Source organism: Balaenoptera ricei, chromosome 2, assembly GCF_028023285.1.
Source record: "Balaenoptera ricei isolate mBalRic1 chromosome 2, mBalRic1.hap2, whole genome shotgun sequence".
Classification (NCBI taxonomy): Eukaryota; Metazoa; Chordata; class Mammalia; order Artiodactyla; family Balaenopteridae; genus Balaenoptera; species Balaenoptera ricei.
The window spans coordinates 34,223,881-34,241,369 of record NC_082640.1 but is presented as its reverse complement, the minus strand read 5'-3'; the positions used below and the strand labels follow the sequence as shown (position 1 = coordinate 34,241,369).

Here is a 17,489-nt window from a genome sequence, read left to right as displayed (position 1 = left end):
CCCAGAGGCAGCTGACGCAGCCATCAAAACTCCCAATGCATAGCTGCCAGCACAAGGAACCGAGCCACGGTTGCATTTCTGTCCCCAGCAAGGAGCTGCTTACCAGGCTTCCCACAGAGGAACCGCACATGGTAACTCTGGCAGTCTTGGCCCTGGTCATAGCACACAAACCTATAATCCTGGCCTCTTTTGTAGACAACCTCGGTGGTGAGGTTAACTCCATCCACTGTAGTGGCCTGGGAACAGCATGGAAATTACAGAGCAAAGTCATTTCTTTTTGTAAAGAAGGAAGGTGATGATTAATGTTATAAACATATACGCACGAGTCTAAAATTGTTTCTGCTGCAAAACTTATTTACAATGGCCTTACATTATTATTCTAACGTTTCCCCTTCTCGATTTTGCATAAGAAAGACAGCATGAAGTCACAGGATGGATAAACATCTTGCCCGGGGTCCTACCGTATTTGGTACCCAAACCAGTGATTGACTGCCCTGGTGAACATTTTCTGGAGCATTTACAGCAAGCACACACTCTTTTAGGAGCTGGGCTGGCTGCTTTCTTACAACTTGTACCACTCACCACCACCAGCACCATCAAGAGTGGCCAACATTTATTGAAGACTCACTATGATCAATCCACTGGTGCCCAAATGTGGCTCCACATCCTGTGGGGAGTCCTTAAAAATACTCATGCCCAGGGCTTCCCTGGTGGCGCAGTGGTTGAGAGTCTGCCTGCCAATGCAGGGCACACGGGTTCGAGCCCTGGTCTGGGAGGATCCCACATGCCGCGGAGCGGCTGGGCCCGTGAGCCACAACTACTGAGCCTGCGCGACTGGAGCCTCTGCTCCGCAATGAGAGGGGCCGCAGTGGTGAGAGACCCGCGCACCGCGATGAAGAGAGTGGCCCCTGCTTGCCACAGCTGGAGAAAGCCCTCGCACAGAAACGAAGACCCAACACAGCCAATAAATGGATAAATAAATAAATAAATAATAAAAATACTCATGCCCAGGCCCCATCCTCGGAGTCTCAGATTTGATTGTGTCCAGGGGGAAGCCTGGGCATCAGAACTTTTAACGGCTGCCCAGGTGATTCCAATGGGAAGTCATGTTTGAGAACCCCTCCTGTAGTTATGGAGCTACATACATTATTTCATTCCCTCTTCTTGGCTATGAGGTCTATGAGATTGTTGCTGGTTTTACAGATTTGGAAACTGACGCTCAGAGAGGTTGGGTAACTTGCCCGTTTGAATCTGGATGCATCCAACTATACGTCTGGTGCTTCGCAGCCCTTCCCACTGCTGCCCTCAGGCACTACTGCCTACTGCCCTTGGTTCAGTGTCTGTCTCCTTCCAGTGGCTGGTGGGTTCTGGAAAGGCCAGGTTTTGCCTCCCTCCCTGATTCCAGCATCCAGCCCAGGGCCTGGCACAGAGCACAGTCTCAGCTGATGAGAGCTGATGGGCGAGAAGCTTCAAGGCCAGGTAGAGAATTTAGGGAGTGGGTTCAGAGAAGGGCATGATCCCTGCCAGCTGGGGCTCATCCCAGGGCCAGGGTATGTCTGCATCATGACTGTGGCTGTCATCAGAGACTTGCAATTTAGAACAAGGGCTGCAGCTGTTGTCCTCTTTGGCACAGAAACCGAAGGGACCAGGGCTGGGCAAATAGGAAGGTAAAATACAGTCTATCTAAAAAAGTGGGGTGGGGGACACTTTTAGGAAACCCTGTTTGGAACCCAGCAGATAGCCGCTGCCTTTGGCTTGGAAGGAGAGCTATGGAGACGTGAGTCCAGCCAGAATGAAAACTCAGCCCTTTCATGCAAGCAACACACTCACAGCCATTATCTGGGGTCGTCTCCGCAGCAGAGAGGCAGGCATTGCAGACTTGCTCTTAGAGGAAAACACTAAGCCTCAGAGGGGTTTAGAAGCAAGCTCAAGGACACCTGACTGTCAAGCCCATGCCTCTGACCCCCGGATCTTTTCCCCTAAGGCCAGCATGTTTTTTAGTTAAGGCACCCCTTAATATTGAGAACTGAGCCTGAAAACATCACCCAATGGAGCTGGACATTTTTTAAGGTGCAACATCCAATAAAAATTTCAGGAAAACATCTACTCAATTTTGCTGCTTTTCTTTTTTTCCTTTTTCTAACCGTTAAGAACAACCTTAGCTTTGGATAAGAAGAGTAAAAAGGGCTTTACCACTGTCCAGTGAACCTGATCTTCACTTTAAGAAGACACAATGTGATTGTTATTTATGATAATAATTATAAAATAACTAGCAATATCATAATAAACAATAACATAAGAAAATAATTTTAAAATTATTTTAAAAATTTATATTTAAAAAAAATATTTAGGGCTTCCCTGGTGGCGCAGTGGTTGAGAATCTGCCTGCCAATGCAGGGGACACGGGTTCAAGCCCTGGTCTGGGAAGATCCCACATGCCGTGGAGCAACTAGGCCCGTGAGCCACAATTGCTGAGCCTGCGTGTCTGGAGCCTGTGCTCCGCAACAAGAGAGGCCGCGATAGTGAGAGGCCCGCGCACCGCGATGAAGAGTGGTCCCCGCTTGCCGCAACTGGAGAAAGCCCTCGCACAGAAACGAAGACCCAACACACCCATAAATAAATAAATAAATAAACCTAAAGTTAAAAAAAAAAAAAAATTATGGGCACTCACTATAGGTCAGACACTTCATGTATTGTTGCATTAAATCCACAAAATAATCCCATGAGGGAACAATTATTACCTCCATTTTTGCTTATGAGGAAATTGAGACACTAAATTAAATAACTTGACTGATATCTATGGCCAGGATTGCTAGTGAGGATGACCCAGGGTGCAAGATTTAAGGCAGCACTCACTCTCAGGGCCATGCGAGTGCACAGTCGGCACCTGGGAGCAAGTGCCACCTTAAATTTTGTGCCTTGGGCACCTCACACGTCTAACCTTAGTCCTGTCACTGCTGATAGGCCATAGCTCACATGTGGCCGAGCTAGGATGCAAACTCGGAGCTATCTGGTTTCAAAATACATCTTCCAACCACCAGACTGACCTCCAGCCACTGTGCCGGGGACGAGGGGGAAGAGGGGACTGCCCAATATGGTCTCAGCCCCAAGGATGTGTGAGTCCAGTAGGTCCCCCTGGCCTTGAAGGGCGGGTGGGTTTTAAGGGAGAAGGTGGGAGGAGAGGAGATTTCAATCCAGGAGAACCTCAAGAAGGGTGATGACATGGGAACAGGGGACTGTGGTTTTGGTTTTGATTCTGCAGAATCACAAGCTATCAGATCTGGAAAAAATTTCCTTGAGTTGAGGTCAACTGTGTTAGTCCTAATTATTTCCTCTTTCTTTCCAACTCGCCATCCTGCCTAGGTGACAAATGTCCTTAACAGCCCCTCCCCCTCCAGAGGATTTGACCTTGTCAGGGCAGAGCAGGTATCTGGGGGACCCCTTGTGTGGGGCGGCCACAGCCCTGGAAAGTCTTCAGGTGCACTGGCGCCTGCACGGTGGTCAGAGGTGGCAAGTGACCACAGTAACCTGTTATTTCCCATAGTGGCAAAAATGGGCACATGGGCATTTCAGTTTTGTTTCAGTCTCTCTGGTGGGTTAATTAAGTAGGGCATTTAGCTCCTGGCTGATGTGTCTGACACTCTATTTATAAAGAGGATGTAATATTGCTTTTCTCACCTGTGGTAAACATAGGACAAGCCTGGCTTTGCTTTTCTGACTTCAGAAAAACCCGGAGTGTATTCTACCTCATTGTCTTTTATGACTAGAAAGAGATGTTCTGGCTAAGTCTGGGGCCACTACTGATTAAAGGTCGATGGTGAGGAGAAAAGGGGTGAACCTGGCATTTCCAGGATGGAGCACTTCCTCCTTTTCTTTAGAGACGGAGCTTTGATCACTTTTGGAGGCACGTGACATGTTTTTAGATGACTGCCTCAAGGAACCTTTGTTTTGCCAAAAAAAAGCCAAGATCTTATTCCAGAATTGAGAGTTTTGAACTAATAAGGGGTTATAATGCTCAGCAAAATATTGTCAAAGAATGCACTTTTGCGGGAAGGCTGGCCCAAGCTTCTGGGTAAAGGGGAAAACTGTTGTTGGGTCTTTTATTCTTCTCTGGACCTCGAATAGTTGAGACCTTGAACTCAGGGAATTCATTGTCAAGGATACTCCTTTTGTTGGAAGGAAACTGGGCCCTGCAATATGGCGGCAGACTGGTGGTTACAGAGTCTGGGGTTGGGTCCCCATGGAAGGTCTTGGATTATGGAGTTGGTGAGCAGTCACATATGATTATATATGTAACATATGGAAAAATCTGCATACTTTCTCCAGTCTCTTCCGCTATCTCCAAGCCTTTAGTAAAGTTTCATTCACTGTGTCAGCCTGGGATTAGTTGTGCTTTGACGCTCTCAGGGAAGAGCCCGTATCTGTGCTGGGAGCAAAGTTACTGAGAGCTGGAAATGCCTAAGGAAAGCTATTTTGCTAGCATGGAGAAGTGGTCTCCTAAACTACAGTGAGCTGGAGGCAGGCAGCTGGCAGGGCAAACACCAGGAGGGATTTGCAGAGCATGGAAGCATTCCTCGAGGATTTCCAGAAATACTTGGGGAGGGAGTGCTGGTACAAGACTGGACTTCCTGTAGCCAAGTGAACTGGAGGAAAAAAACGATGGCTCTTTCAGAATTAGAGCTGGAACATTCAGGGTTGCAAGAGAAAATTAAAATTAAATCTGGGAAGTATGTGCTCTGGGGGAGTCAGCACTTTTTGATTCTGTTGGACCCAAGAAGAGTCTCCAACGTGTAACTGAATCTGCGTAAATCCTTCTCAGTAACGTTGGAGCCATGTGAACGGAAAGCCTTAGCCAAACAATGAGAAAGGTTTCCCTGGCCTTTGCTAACTGCAGAACAGAGTGTCCTCTCTCAGAAAAGTGGTCCCTTGTCCCACAGCCCCCCTACGATGCAAGGCAGAGGGCAGAAGTCCTGCCTCAGGGTGGGGGTCAGGGGGTGGAGGGGTGGAAGCAGTCAGATGACCTGGGACCTGCGGTTAGATAATCTGAAAGAAGGTGGTGTACAAATGTTGCTATTTGTATTGGCTGAAAGAGGATACAATGGGCAGGGATGGTCTTTCTCAAATGACTCCTAATTCTCTATCAAATAGTTAAGTGGCCCCAAACCTTGTTTTGGAAGAAGACCAGGCATAAGGAAATAAACTCCATTTCCTTGCCCATGTCTCTGTCTTTCTTATGGTCCTTTGAGCTCGGAAGCTTACCAGCTGAGCCACTGAATCGTGAGGGCAGCCTATTCACCCCACACTTTCATGATGGAGCCAGCTGAGAAAGTCTAGGTCCCCTTTGGACAGAGTTAACTCCAAGTGAAGATCCCGAGCAAACACCGTCCGTTCTGCAAACGCCGGCTTTCATTAACTGAGTGGAGAACAAGGCTGCAGGTGTTCTCCACCTGGGCCAGGCTCAGCCTGCACCCAAGTCCCGGCCAGATCCTGTGCACTCGAGGCCCCGAAGGAGACCAACGGAGGAGTGAAGCTGAGTAGGGCAAACCCAACCCCACGCTGGGCACCCTCAGCTGTGGCTGAAGAAGCAGTTGGAGAGAAGGAAAAGGAACTCAGCAGTAGGACCCAGGAGAGAATTTGAGGCCTAGCTTTGAAACTCACTGGTGGGGAGGCCTGGAGCAGATACACAGCTTCCACGTCAGTCTCTAAAATGAGAACGGTCCTCTCTGGCTTTACCAGCGTCACAGGAGGGCCGTGAGACTCACACCACTCAAATGGCGCGAAAGCCTGTGATCTATAGAGTCTTCTTCAAGACAAAGCCTTTATAACTACTTGGTTACCTGTATATCAATGGGGCGATTGCAGATTTTCCCTGGGTGAGTGGCCCGGAGGTCTGAAATTTTCTCCCCACCTTTAGTGTAAGACACTTGGTCATGTTCAAACCACTCCGTCCATTCCACATCTGGGAAGAAAGGAAAGAGCAGAGTCAGACGAGCAGGGCGCAGGAGAGCCAGCAACACTCGGTGTAGCCCCCAAGCAGCCTCGGCACAATGGGAGTTGAATACCATCTGTCCAGGTTCTCACCAGGCTGGGTACCAGAGGCTTCTAAAGCATCTGTCAACTTCCCCCACCTCTCCCACCTTTTTATTAAAAGTGCCTCTTATCGACTATCTTATTTTATAAAAGCAATAGATATTCTTCACTACTGCCAAAAGGAGGAAGATGAAATCCATCCATGAACCCATTATCCGAGGATGGCAGTGAGGCTTGCTGCTTTCCATGCCCCCGTCCCCGTGTGTGTGGGCTCCTCGAGGACCGGTTCCCACTCCTCCTGTGTTCTCTGTTCAGTGCCATCGCCTGGCACAGAAGACGTATTCCCTGAGAGAAAACATCCCTCGGGGCTATTCACCACGGAGCCTTGATTAATTCAAGACAGCTCTCAGTTGCAAACTAAGTCGACACTGCCACAGTCAAGCGGTCCTATTGGTGCAAAAGGAAAGTCCTCGTCCTGCAAAGCCCTGGTCTTTTAGCCCCCTGTGAAATTTTACCAAGGTGTCCCAAACTCCTCACCTTGAACCCACTCGCTGGATGAAGAGACATTGAAAAGCTCGCCATGCTCCGTCCGGAAGAGTTTGAATACCCGGGCAGCAGCAGAGCCGTGGTGTCCTGTCAAAGAGGAGATCACAGGCGTCAGCAACCAGATCGACCCCCAAATTCAGAAGGATGTGACGCTAATGCAGAGAAAGCCCCCTACACACATGGATCTTGAGTCATTTGGTTAAAAAAAAAAAAGTTTCAGGCCAATCTTTCCGGAGCAGATTATTTCTTGTCCCTTCTTTTGCTTCAGTTTTGCAAGCTTAACTGCAGTGTTCCAACAACGCTATACTTTGGAACTCCATCGTTTCTCATGTGAATTCCTCTCTAGGATTAGAGCCGGCAGTACCTTCCGAAACCTTCCCTGGGCAGAGGAGGCTGGTGCTATGTGCTAACAGCCCACCCAAAGCATCTTTTTTTTTTTTTTTTGGCCACACTGCAAGGCTTGTGGGATCTCAGTTCCCCGACCAGGGATCGAACCCAGGCCCTCGGCAGTGAAAGCGTGGAGTCCTAACAACTGGACCACAAGGGAATTTCCCAAAGCGTCTTTTTAGCTCAAAATATTACCCTTGCTGGTTCTGTCCCCGTTCTCATCTTTCCTGTGTCACTTGTTTTGGATTAAACCAATGACAATTTCTTTGCAAATGTAAATATTATCTTAGCGATTGGCCTTAAATCAGTATGGACTTTTGCCACTCATGTAACTTGGCCATTAAGCAGCTAGTCACTCAACAGGGTGTTGGGTGGTGGATCAGCCATGTTCTGAGGGTGGAGGGTGGTTCAAAAAGCCCCTGAGTCTCTTGGTCAGAGAGACACTGGAGGGAATTTGGCCTCTCGCCATTTATTACCGTGATACTCAATGTGGTCTTCAACAGAAGAAGAGGGATTTCCTTTCACAGTTAGGAAACTCCAAGGGTGTCTGAAAAAAAAAAACAACAAAAAAGTTCTTCACACGTCTGAGGCTGTGCTGGAGGTAGAGTTGATGCAGAGTGTCACACAGAGGCTGTTTGGGGAAATTAGTTTCCAGGCTGGGCTTCCCTTTCTCCAGAAGAAAAAGAGCCTTTCTCTGCAAGCCCTGGCCTTCCGAACCACTCGGCTGGCCTGATGTTTGTGGACCGTGAACCTCTGCAACTCCATTCTGGCAGTCGACAGGGTATGAATCACAAATAACAAACAAGCCCACAGACCTACGTACCACCTGCCAGGCTCAATTAGGTTCTGAAGCAAGTGCTCTGATTCCTTTAGGAAAACAAGGAAACATGCTCCAAGGGAGAAAGGTTATTTCTCTCATGAGTTAATCTCGAGGAAAATGCCACAGGCAGATGTGACTGAATACCCAGGAATCGGCATTGGGCCTTGGGAAGGAAAGAAATACCTCTTCTTCCTAATGAGAAGCAAAGGAGAAAAAGAAGGGGTACCATTTTGGAAAGTTATACATTCGTCTTTTCTCCATTGAAGCGTGCACTGCTCTAGGGTGGGAAGGTTTTCTTATCCGTTTTTGTCTTCCCCCAATACCTAACCCAGCCTCTCGCTTACTGTGAGATGTCAGTAGGTCTTGGCCCTCAATAACTTTGATTATTTTTGTTTTGATCTCTTATCTTGGAAAGTAAGTCTTCATTGAGGTCGGGGATTTGACTGTGTCACCCTTGCTTAAAATCTTCCAATGCCTACCCATTTGCATAAAAAGCAAACTCCTTGGCCCAAAGCAAGAGGCCCTCCTGTGCCCACCTTGGCAGCTTCATCTCTCACCCCTCCTGTTCTTGTACTTTCACGCCCCGTCATCAATTCCCATTTAATATCTGCCTCCCGGCGAGAGCTCAGTATTTCCCGAGACAGGTCAGAACTTACCATGAGAGCTCAGTACAGCTAGTCCAGCCCTAGTGCCTTATGCCAATATTTGCCCTTCCTGGCTGAATGAACAAATGATGGGTCCAAGTCTCAGGTCTTCTACTGATTTTAGGTGCTTTGAGTTTTTGTCATTCAAAGTGGGTCTATACAAATGAAGGGTAAAAATGTAATTCCTGCCTACCTATCTCCTTTACTTATAGAACATAGCACCCATCCTTCCGTGGCTCTTGTTTATAAGGAGAGAATAGTTGCTAACGTTTACTGAGTTCTTATTCTGTGCTACACACAGTGGCAAATATTTTGCTCATATTATCACATTTACCTTCCTCCCCAGAGTCCTTTGAGCTGGCTCCTCAAATACCCCATTTTACAGACATAGGAAGCCTGCAAATAGATGGTGAGTCACTTGTGCAGTCACCTAGCAGGAGGTGCAGCCCAGACTCAGATTCAGGCCAGATCGGATGCTAGCATCTTGGACCTCCTTCTGCTGAGGCCCTACGTAGCCAGTCCCTTTGTGGTTCTGCCTCTCATTGGAAATTAACTAAATGGCCTTTTGGCTTATAACACAACGAAATAGCAGCGCCCTTGGTTTTTGTTAACAAAGGAGTTTTACAATACTAAAGTGTCACTGTCATCTTTGGCTGCTTGAGTTTCCTGCCCAAACCCTTCCAGAAGGAGCAGCCCATGGGCAGTCAGAAAAAACACCCTGGAACCCGGAGTCCTGTCCCTGCCCAGGGAACCTCTGCCCAGGCAGTAAAATTGCTTTGCTCAGAGCCCAGAAGAGGTTCTGGCCTGCCCGCATTTTGCCCACGGTCTACAGAGCTGGAGGGAGGTGCATCCCTATCTCCAATAGCCACGGGACAGATGATCTCAACTTTCCACTGAACCGAGATCTGATTCAACATGACTAAAAGGTGTGGCTACTGTGGGGTAAACGGCTTCCTCTTGGTGCCAACAGGTGAGCATGCCAAAGTCAGGCATGACGCTGCAATCCAAGGCAAACAGAACACGCCCTGGAGCACATCAAAGGGCCCCTTCTGCCGGGGGGCTTGGCTGGGCAGACGCACTTCATGTGGTCTCTAAACAGATGTCTGCCAACCCCCCCAGGCATGTTCTGACCCCGTTGCTAAAGGAAGGGAAAATGACCATTAGCTGTACAACTGAGGCACGGCTTTTACACACAGTAGATGCTCAATTAATATTTTGTAAGTGGCCGATTGAATGAATGAGTTCCTATACACAGAGACCTGTGGAGCTGCAGAGTGGAATATGCTTCTAAGGAAAACCAGGCTCCCTTTAAGAACAAGCCTTAGCATGTCCAGTGCGGATGGCTCACATGTCTGCATCCCCCAGGGTCACCACGGAGGGTGATGTCGCCTGGGTAAACAAGCAGGGAAGTTAGGTAAAGTCCGCCTGGGGTAGCGATGCTTCAGTGTTCTGGAGCCCTGGGGAGGTGGAAGTGATGGGCGATACCTAAATCCAAGGTGTAGGAAGTGCTTGCTGCCCAATTTGGTCATCGCCTTCCTGGCCACGTCGTCCAAGTTTCGAGAGCCTTCATCATTCACGGCAACAGAAAGGATCCTGCCGTCGGGCACTGTGTTTAAATACTGGGCCAGACGTTCGCTCTCTTTCTTGGATCTATAGGTGTCAAACCTAAAAAGGGCAGACAGAGGGGATTTTAATAGTCCTAACAGCGGCCCAAAAAGAGAACCCTAAGCACCTACCTGTGGTATGACAACTAACACGCCATCCAAAGATCTTAAGGGCTGTGATTTTTAAAGAAAAAAGCTTTCATTACAGCAAAAATCGATCATCTCAAACTTAACAAAGATAACCCACCCTCATCCACATACAATAGCTATGAAATAGAGATCTCAAAAAACCTATATCGCAGGTGACAAGAATTTACAAAGGAAAGACCCAGTTGTGTAATGATCCCAACTCTAAGTATAAAGTGAACTTATTAAGTATAAACATTTTGTAAAAGGACAACGGAAATTCCGAAAGAATCTGTCTTAGAACTTCACAAGCAAAATCATTCTAAAACGAGTCTAGAAAAATAAACCAGCATGAATAGCCAAGATTTGGGAAAAGGAAAATAGTGGTGGTACGGGGAGTCGGGGGGAATGTATGGGCGCTCCTGAGTCCTCAAACTTGTTTTTAATTGTTCCCATAACCTGGTCTGACCCCACCTAGGCCCCCTCCTTCTCCACTGCCCCGCCCCAGGAATCGTCTGCTATGAGCCTAGTACAGCTCAGGGTCCCATGACCATACCCCATGCCCACTCCTGCCTTCACTCATTCATCCTTACCTTCTCTCCAGCCAATCAAATGCTTACTACCGTTCAAGAGCCGACCTAAGTTCCTGTTTCTCCAGGTAACCTCCAGGTAACCAGGTCTCAGGTGACCACAGCCTGCGTTTCTGTGTGTGTTCAGGGTTTATTAATATCCTTACTCACACACATTCAGCTCTCAGATTCTTGAGCCCACTGACTCATACTTTACCCGAAGGAGGTTAGGAAGGAGCAGGGCTCCTGTCTTTGGAACCCCCACATCAGCTATCAGGATAACATCTCACTATGCACTTCAGTAATGAATTCAACCTCAGGTTGGCTGCTGCAAGTAACCATATTGTACTACTTAAGAAGCAGCGCCATATCCGCAGAAAACCAGAATTCAAAAGGATGCATGCACCCCGATGTTCACTGCAGCACTATTCACAATAGCCAGGACGTGGAAGCAACCTAAATGCCCATCAACAGATGAATGGATAAAGAAGATGTGGTACCTATATACAACAGAATATTACTCAGCCATAAAAAGGAGCAAAATAGTGCCATTTGCAGAGACGTGGATGGACCTAGAGACTGTCATACAGAGTGAAGTAAGTCAGAAAGAGAAAAACAAATATCATATAATATCACTTGCATGTGGAATCTAGAAAAATGGTAGAGATGAAGAACTTATTTGCAAAACAGAAATAGAGTCACAGATGTAGAGGACAAACTTATGGTTACCAAGGGGGGAAGGGGGGTGGTGGGATGAACTGGGAGATTGGGACATATATACACTACTATGTATAAAATAGATAACTAATGAGAACCTGCCGTATTGCACAGGGAACGCTACTCAGTGCTCTGTAGTGACCTAAATGGGAAGGAACTCTAAAAAAGTGTGGATATATGTATACCTGTGGCTGATTCGCTTTGCTGCACAGCAGAAACTAATACAACATTGTAAAGCAACTATACTCCAATAAAAATTAATAATAAGAAAAATCAATTGAATATAATATAATAAAATTCAAAACAAAAAAGCAGCAGCACCAAGGAGCCAGAACACAATCTAGAAGACTGTTCTCTCTCCTGTGAAGGCAGAGGCTCTCTGATAGATATTGTGTCAATCAAGCTCAGCCTGGCTTCGTTAACTGTGGTCTGCGGATTGCTCCGTCCCAGGCCAAGCAGGTGGCTGTCAGCCCCCGTGGGGACAATATAGTGGTTTAGGGCCTGAAGCAGATCTGGGTTTGAATCGCAGCTCCAACACTCCCCAGCCTTGTGACTCTGAGCAAATTTAGCCTCACCCAACCTCAGTGTTCTCACCTGTATAACAGCAGAACCCACCTGACAGGGGGTTTATGAAGATTCAGTTATAGATGGTAGATAAAGTGGTTAACACAGGGCTTTGCACAAAGTCCAGTGATCGTATTATTGTTACTAATATCCACCAGAGGGCAAGGTTGGCTGTCGTGTGTGCTTCTGCCCACCCTGGCCCATATCACAGCTGATTCCCTGCTGCTTTCCTGTGGATGCTCACAGCTCATGCCCTGTTTTTGAGGAGTTCCATATCCCCATCCTCCAGCAGCACCAGGAAAGCTGTCTCTGCTTGCCTACTCCAGCTGTGCCCTTCCTGGTGGATCTTTCTCTCTGAGTGGCCTGGGACAGCCTCTGCAAGGCCAGGGCAAGAGCCCCTGGGAGCCTACAGGACAGGTCAGGCCTCTGCAGAATCTGCCAGCTGATACCTGAGCTAGGGCAAGGGGCAGGGAGTGGGAGACTTGTCCTATCTGCCTCCTAAATATCTCTCAAGTTCATCCACTTCTGTTGCCACTGCTTCTACCTGAGTCCTCGCCAGCGACCTTGCTTGCCTTGACCATGCAGAAGCCTCCTAACCACCTCTGCTGGCTTTACTTTTGCCCTCCACAAACAATCCACTCTCTACACAGCAGTCAGTTCTTTTCAATCAGATCGTACCCTTCTTAAAGCCCTTTGGTGGCTTTGCATCCCACTAAGAATAAAACCCACCTCCTCACTGGGCCTCCAAGGCCTCCACACCCGCCCCTGCCTAAAACTCTGGCATTATGGTATCTCATTTCCATCCCTCTGCCCTCCCATATCTCTGCTGGCCCTTCTTCCTTGTCAGAACATCACGCCCTTTCTCACCTCTGGCCCTTTGCACTTGCCAGCTCTGTCTTGAAAACTCTTTCCCTGACTCAGCCTTACCCGGCGGTCCTCAGCTCAAATGCCGCTTGTTTGCACTGGCCTTTCCAGACCACATGATGCAAAGTGGTCTCCTCTAGTTACCCTCTACCCTCTCACTATGTCTCTTCCCCCTAATTACCGATGATCACAGCCTAAAACTATGCTGTGCTTACATGTGTGCATGTGTGTGCAAACATGCCTGTTCCTGTTCAATTCAGCTTGGATTTCTGTCTGTTTCACTCACTGCTGTGCTCCCAGCACCCTGAGCAGCATCTGGCTAGGACACATGCTCAATAAGTGTATGTTGAATGAATGAATGTGTTTACGTGAAGGCAAACCTTACCGGTCAGAATGGATGACTGTCCCTGATTTGGGGTCAATGACATGAACAATGACTCCACGGTGACCCCAGCTCCTTTCAAAAAAATAACCTCCCTCTTCCATGCCACCGGGGTGAAGAGTCTTGTTCAGAAATGTCCAAGAGAGCTTCTTCTGTCCATGCAGCTCAAGGGTACCTCCTCTGTCGACGCCGATGTACTTGAGGCCAAAGTAAGGGTCTGGCTGAACGTCTTCATCAGCCCTACAAGACAGAACAGCTCTCCATGGTTGGCCGATGCCTCTCTTTACTGGATGCTAAGCCCAGAGGGGACTGCACTGCTCTTGACTCCCACTGTGGCCACCTTAGACCCAGTTACACCTGGTGATTGCTCGAGGTCAGTAGAGATAGCATTGGCAACCAACATTGTCCCACACCAGACCAAAATGAGTCCAACAGGCCAAGCAGAAATACTTATCAATTGTTAACATGCTGGCACTTCTTTCCAGTTCTAAGTATGCTATATTTTGGTCCATATCAGATGTGGGATCACCTGGACCTGGACTGCATACCCTTGTGTATTCTTGGCTACTGATTCTGAGAACTCTCAATTGCTTGATGAGGGAGCATAGCCAGAGGCAAATACTGCATGGAATTTTTCTTTATCTTGTCCATCATAACCTATTAATAAACATTCACAGAGACTCCCTCAGCCCTGACATGATTAGAAGGCAGCTGAAAGGCTGGCAGGGATTTCTGTAACTTAAGTCTGGACCTGAGCCACAATAAATAAAATGCCTCATGTACTCCTCCAGCTCACCCAAATCACCACTGTCTGTCTCGTTCATGATTACCATCTGGCAGGACCTAATGATAATTCCTTTCTTGCACTAAAGCCTCGCTGTCTCACCTCCCTCTCTTCCATGAAAAACCCCCTTCCCGTCAGATCCCAGAGTATCATGTGACTCATGGAAGCTGTCTACTCACCTTCCATACAAAATGATGCTGAAATTGCCCTGGAAAGGGCAGAGGGCACTCCCAGCATGCAGCTCTCCTCCGTTGTCAATCAGGATGTGCCGGGTACGCAAAACAATTGCCTCATCTTGGTCTTTAATGACTAGCTTTCCTGAAGAGGTAGGAATGGAGTGAGGTTTAGGAAGACAAGTCTTAGTGGTGAGATTATAGCAGAGTCAAGGGCAGACCTCCTAAGCCCCTCATGCCATCCAGGCAGGCAGAGAGGCGTGTCTTTCCAATACTTCTATGCTTGCTGTGCTTACGGTGGTTACTTTTCTCTCTGCCTTGTGATGTGTAAATAATGCCTCCTTGGTTTACTGCTATCGCTGCATGTGCTGCATTCAATGAGCAAGCATCTGAAGGTCAGATAAGCAGCAATGCTCAGAGCACCAATAAGAAGTTTCCTCTATAAATGCTTCTTTCACTAAGATTGGACCTCTGACAAGCCATTCCTAAGTGCTCAAAGCTGATGGTTATCTCAAACAACCAGATGCTCTGACGTGAACCCAAAGCATGTGACATTTGTTCTGTCCATCTACAGTTATGGCAACCTGCATCCCATCTGCTAGGCTCTGAGGCAGCGAACCAGAGAGAGATGGGGCAGGGGAGGGAGATTGGCTTACCTCCCTCTGAGATGCGGATGGAATGGACCGTGGCAGAAGAGATGAGCAGCAGTGTTCTGCCCTGATCTATGTGCACGTAGTAGTCTGGGTCATGGCCAGGATTCCAGGGCTGCAGCTCAGGCCACTGATCAGGGCACTCAGCCGCCACTGCCAAGGACAGAGAGATGTCACTGCTACCACCCACCAACCTCCCCAAGCAAGGACTGCCACAGACCACAAGCAGGGTGGGGTGAGGAGTCTATCATGCATTTTCATGGCCCTTGCCTTCTTCCTACTAGAGCTCAAAGCAGGGCCCTAGAAAGCAAAGAGAACCCCGGACATAGGAGCCAGGAGGCCTGGGATTTAGTCGAATGCCCTTCATTAGTTCATCCTTTATCTGTGAACAAGTCACTTCCCTCTTCTGGACTCAGTTTTTCCCTTTATAGAATGAAGGGTAGACCAGATGACTCCTCAAGACATTCCAAGATCTAAAGTTAGGCAATGATTTACCCAGATTACTTGTATTCCAAGGCATCCTTTCCCCTGGAAAGCATTGTTTAAAAAGTTGACAAAGCCTTTTCCCCTTCTGCCTGAGAATTTGACTTTTCTGTTTCCCTGGAAACCTGAGAAAGATGGTATTCTATAAAGCATGTTACCAAGCAACATCTTATAACAAAAGTCACCCCTGATTAGTAAATGGCATCTGAACTGGGAGGAACTATGCAAAATTTATAATGACCCTGGTGGACATGTCTTGCTTGGAGGCTTCCCTGAGTGCAGGGACTCTCGTAATTGGGCAAATCCCACACAGCAACTCTGAAAGTTACATCTATGGAGTTGCTATAAGAGATACTGGCTCTGACGGGGCAATCCCCACACCTGTCCAATGACAGTCTTGTTTCCTCTCACCTAAGGAGCTGTCTCACCTGGGGAACAAAAGAAGATAGCTTCTGGAGGCTTGTAGAATGCTTCCAAGACCACCCTCACGGAAAAGAAACGCCTGACGCTGCTCTGATGGTGGGCGGTGTTTCTGTCCTAGGCCCTTTGAAGTTATCCTGATGCCAAGCATGGCCTGTGGTAGCCTCGTGAGTCTGAATGTTTAGTTGAACTCAAAGCCCCCATGGTGGGTGTTGCAGACTTCTCCCCGATGCAAATAGAAGCACTGGGAAGAGTCTCTCCTCCTATGGCTAAGAAGGCTCTGTACCCCAGTGGGCTACCATGTATGGTGAACAGAGGAGGACTGTCTCAGAAATTGGGAAAATCTCCCTGGACAGCAGGGAAAAGCCCAGAGGGAAAGCAACAGGAAGAGGCAACGGGCAAAACAAAATGAGAATGGCTTGCCTCAGAGATGGAGCCCCAATGCCCACCTTTTTTTCTCTCACTAGAAAGTTGTGAGCAAGCATGAAATAGTAGATTTTTAAATAACTGGAGCTGGATGGAGGAGAAGGAAGGTGAGGTGTAGTAAACCCATGGCAGGGGCAAGGTTTCAGATGGTGAAGACCCTGGGGAAGGTACTGGAAGGAATGGATGCAAATTCCACCCTTGGGCACCGAGCAAGGGCCACTAAGGGAAACCATGTCTCTTGAGCCAGGTGGGTGCAGTGGACAATATCCATGACATTGGGTGGGACCCCAGAAGGAACTCTGGCTTCAGTACAATTACTAGCGTGTCACTTCTCAATGTGACTTGATTTCGATGCGGCTGTCTCTAGGGTAAGATCCCATGTTTATATATTTCAAGAGAACTGGAAGGGCGCTGCCCCTTTATCTACTCAGCATTGCCAGATGTGGACTCCGGAAGCCCACATCACATCATCGTCCCGGCCCATCTGAAAGCAGCGGCTGGCCCTTCTCATCTCTGCAAGGCACGGTGCAGGCACCTGGTGCATGTTTCCTGAGTCTCACTCCCCACCCTCCCCTCCCCTGTTCCATGACATCCTCCTTTATGCCCCATCTGCCTCACTGTCAGCCCTAACTCAGGTTTTGGATCTTTTTCATTAAGAAGAGAATTTCACATTTTTTTTTGAGTTTTGCTAAAGCAGCTCTTCCAAGATTCTGTAAACCCCATGGGACTCAAATAGTGGCAAAACAATGAAAAAATGTGGCATGTACTCATCCGTGGGTTTTTCATTTTAATGTAAGAGCAGGGTTGCCAGCAAGCTGCCAGGATGGGCCGAGGTAGGGGTGGGGGTGCTGGGGGCCTCTGCCTGGGCACTCAGTAGCCAAGGATGATCACAAGGGCTCTGGAGCCTCCGTCCAGCTGAGGGGCTTCAGAGGGCCAATGCCGAACCCTGGGTTTGCCTTCAGATGGGTCAAGTGCTTGGCTGGCTTTCAGCAGAGGTCAATCAGAGGCGCTGGGCTGCCCTCCACCTAGTCCTGGACCTGGAGTGTCTGTTTCCAAGGTGGTGACTCCTCAGCCATGCGGGGAACGCACGTGGCGACTCGCGAGCCCAGTGATCCAGGCATGGAGCCATGAGCGTGCCGAGAAGGAATCGTTCCAACTCCACGGGACAAAGCCCAGGGTCTCACCGCCCACATCTCCTAGGAGAATCCCAACTGCTCCTCTATTCTCCAACTGCACGCGTTTGCGTCAGTCTTTGCATCTGGATGTGGAGGCGGTCAGCCTGACACTTGTAGGCTCTCCT

The 17,489-nt window shown here is 48.3% G+C and overlaps 1 protein-coding gene across 1 annotated transcript in view; it reads right to left on the bottom strand.

Annotated features, from left to right (window-relative positions):
- CEMIP (cell migration inducing hyaluronidase 1) overlaps positions 1–17,489 on the bottom strand; it is a 158,439-nt gene that overhangs the window by 52,319 nt on the left and 88,631 nt on the right. Inside the window, exons 3-10 of the mRNA XM_059912330.1 lie at positions 14,867–15,013; positions 14,217–14,355; positions 13,257–13,493; positions 9,913–10,092; positions 7,440–7,510; positions 6,568–6,663; positions 5,838–5,959; positions 104–236 (exon numbers count right to left, since the gene is read on the bottom strand). Of these exons, the coding sequence (XP_059768313.1) occupies positions 104–236; positions 5,838–5,959; positions 6,568–6,663; positions 7,440–7,510; positions 9,913–10,092; positions 13,257–13,493; positions 14,217–14,355; positions 14,867–15,013 (1,125 nt within the window). The remainder of the gene's footprint in view (positions 1–103; positions 237–5,837; positions 5,960–6,567; positions 6,664–7,439; positions 7,511–9,912; positions 10,093–13,256; positions 13,494–14,216; positions 14,356–14,866; positions 15,014–17,489) is intronic.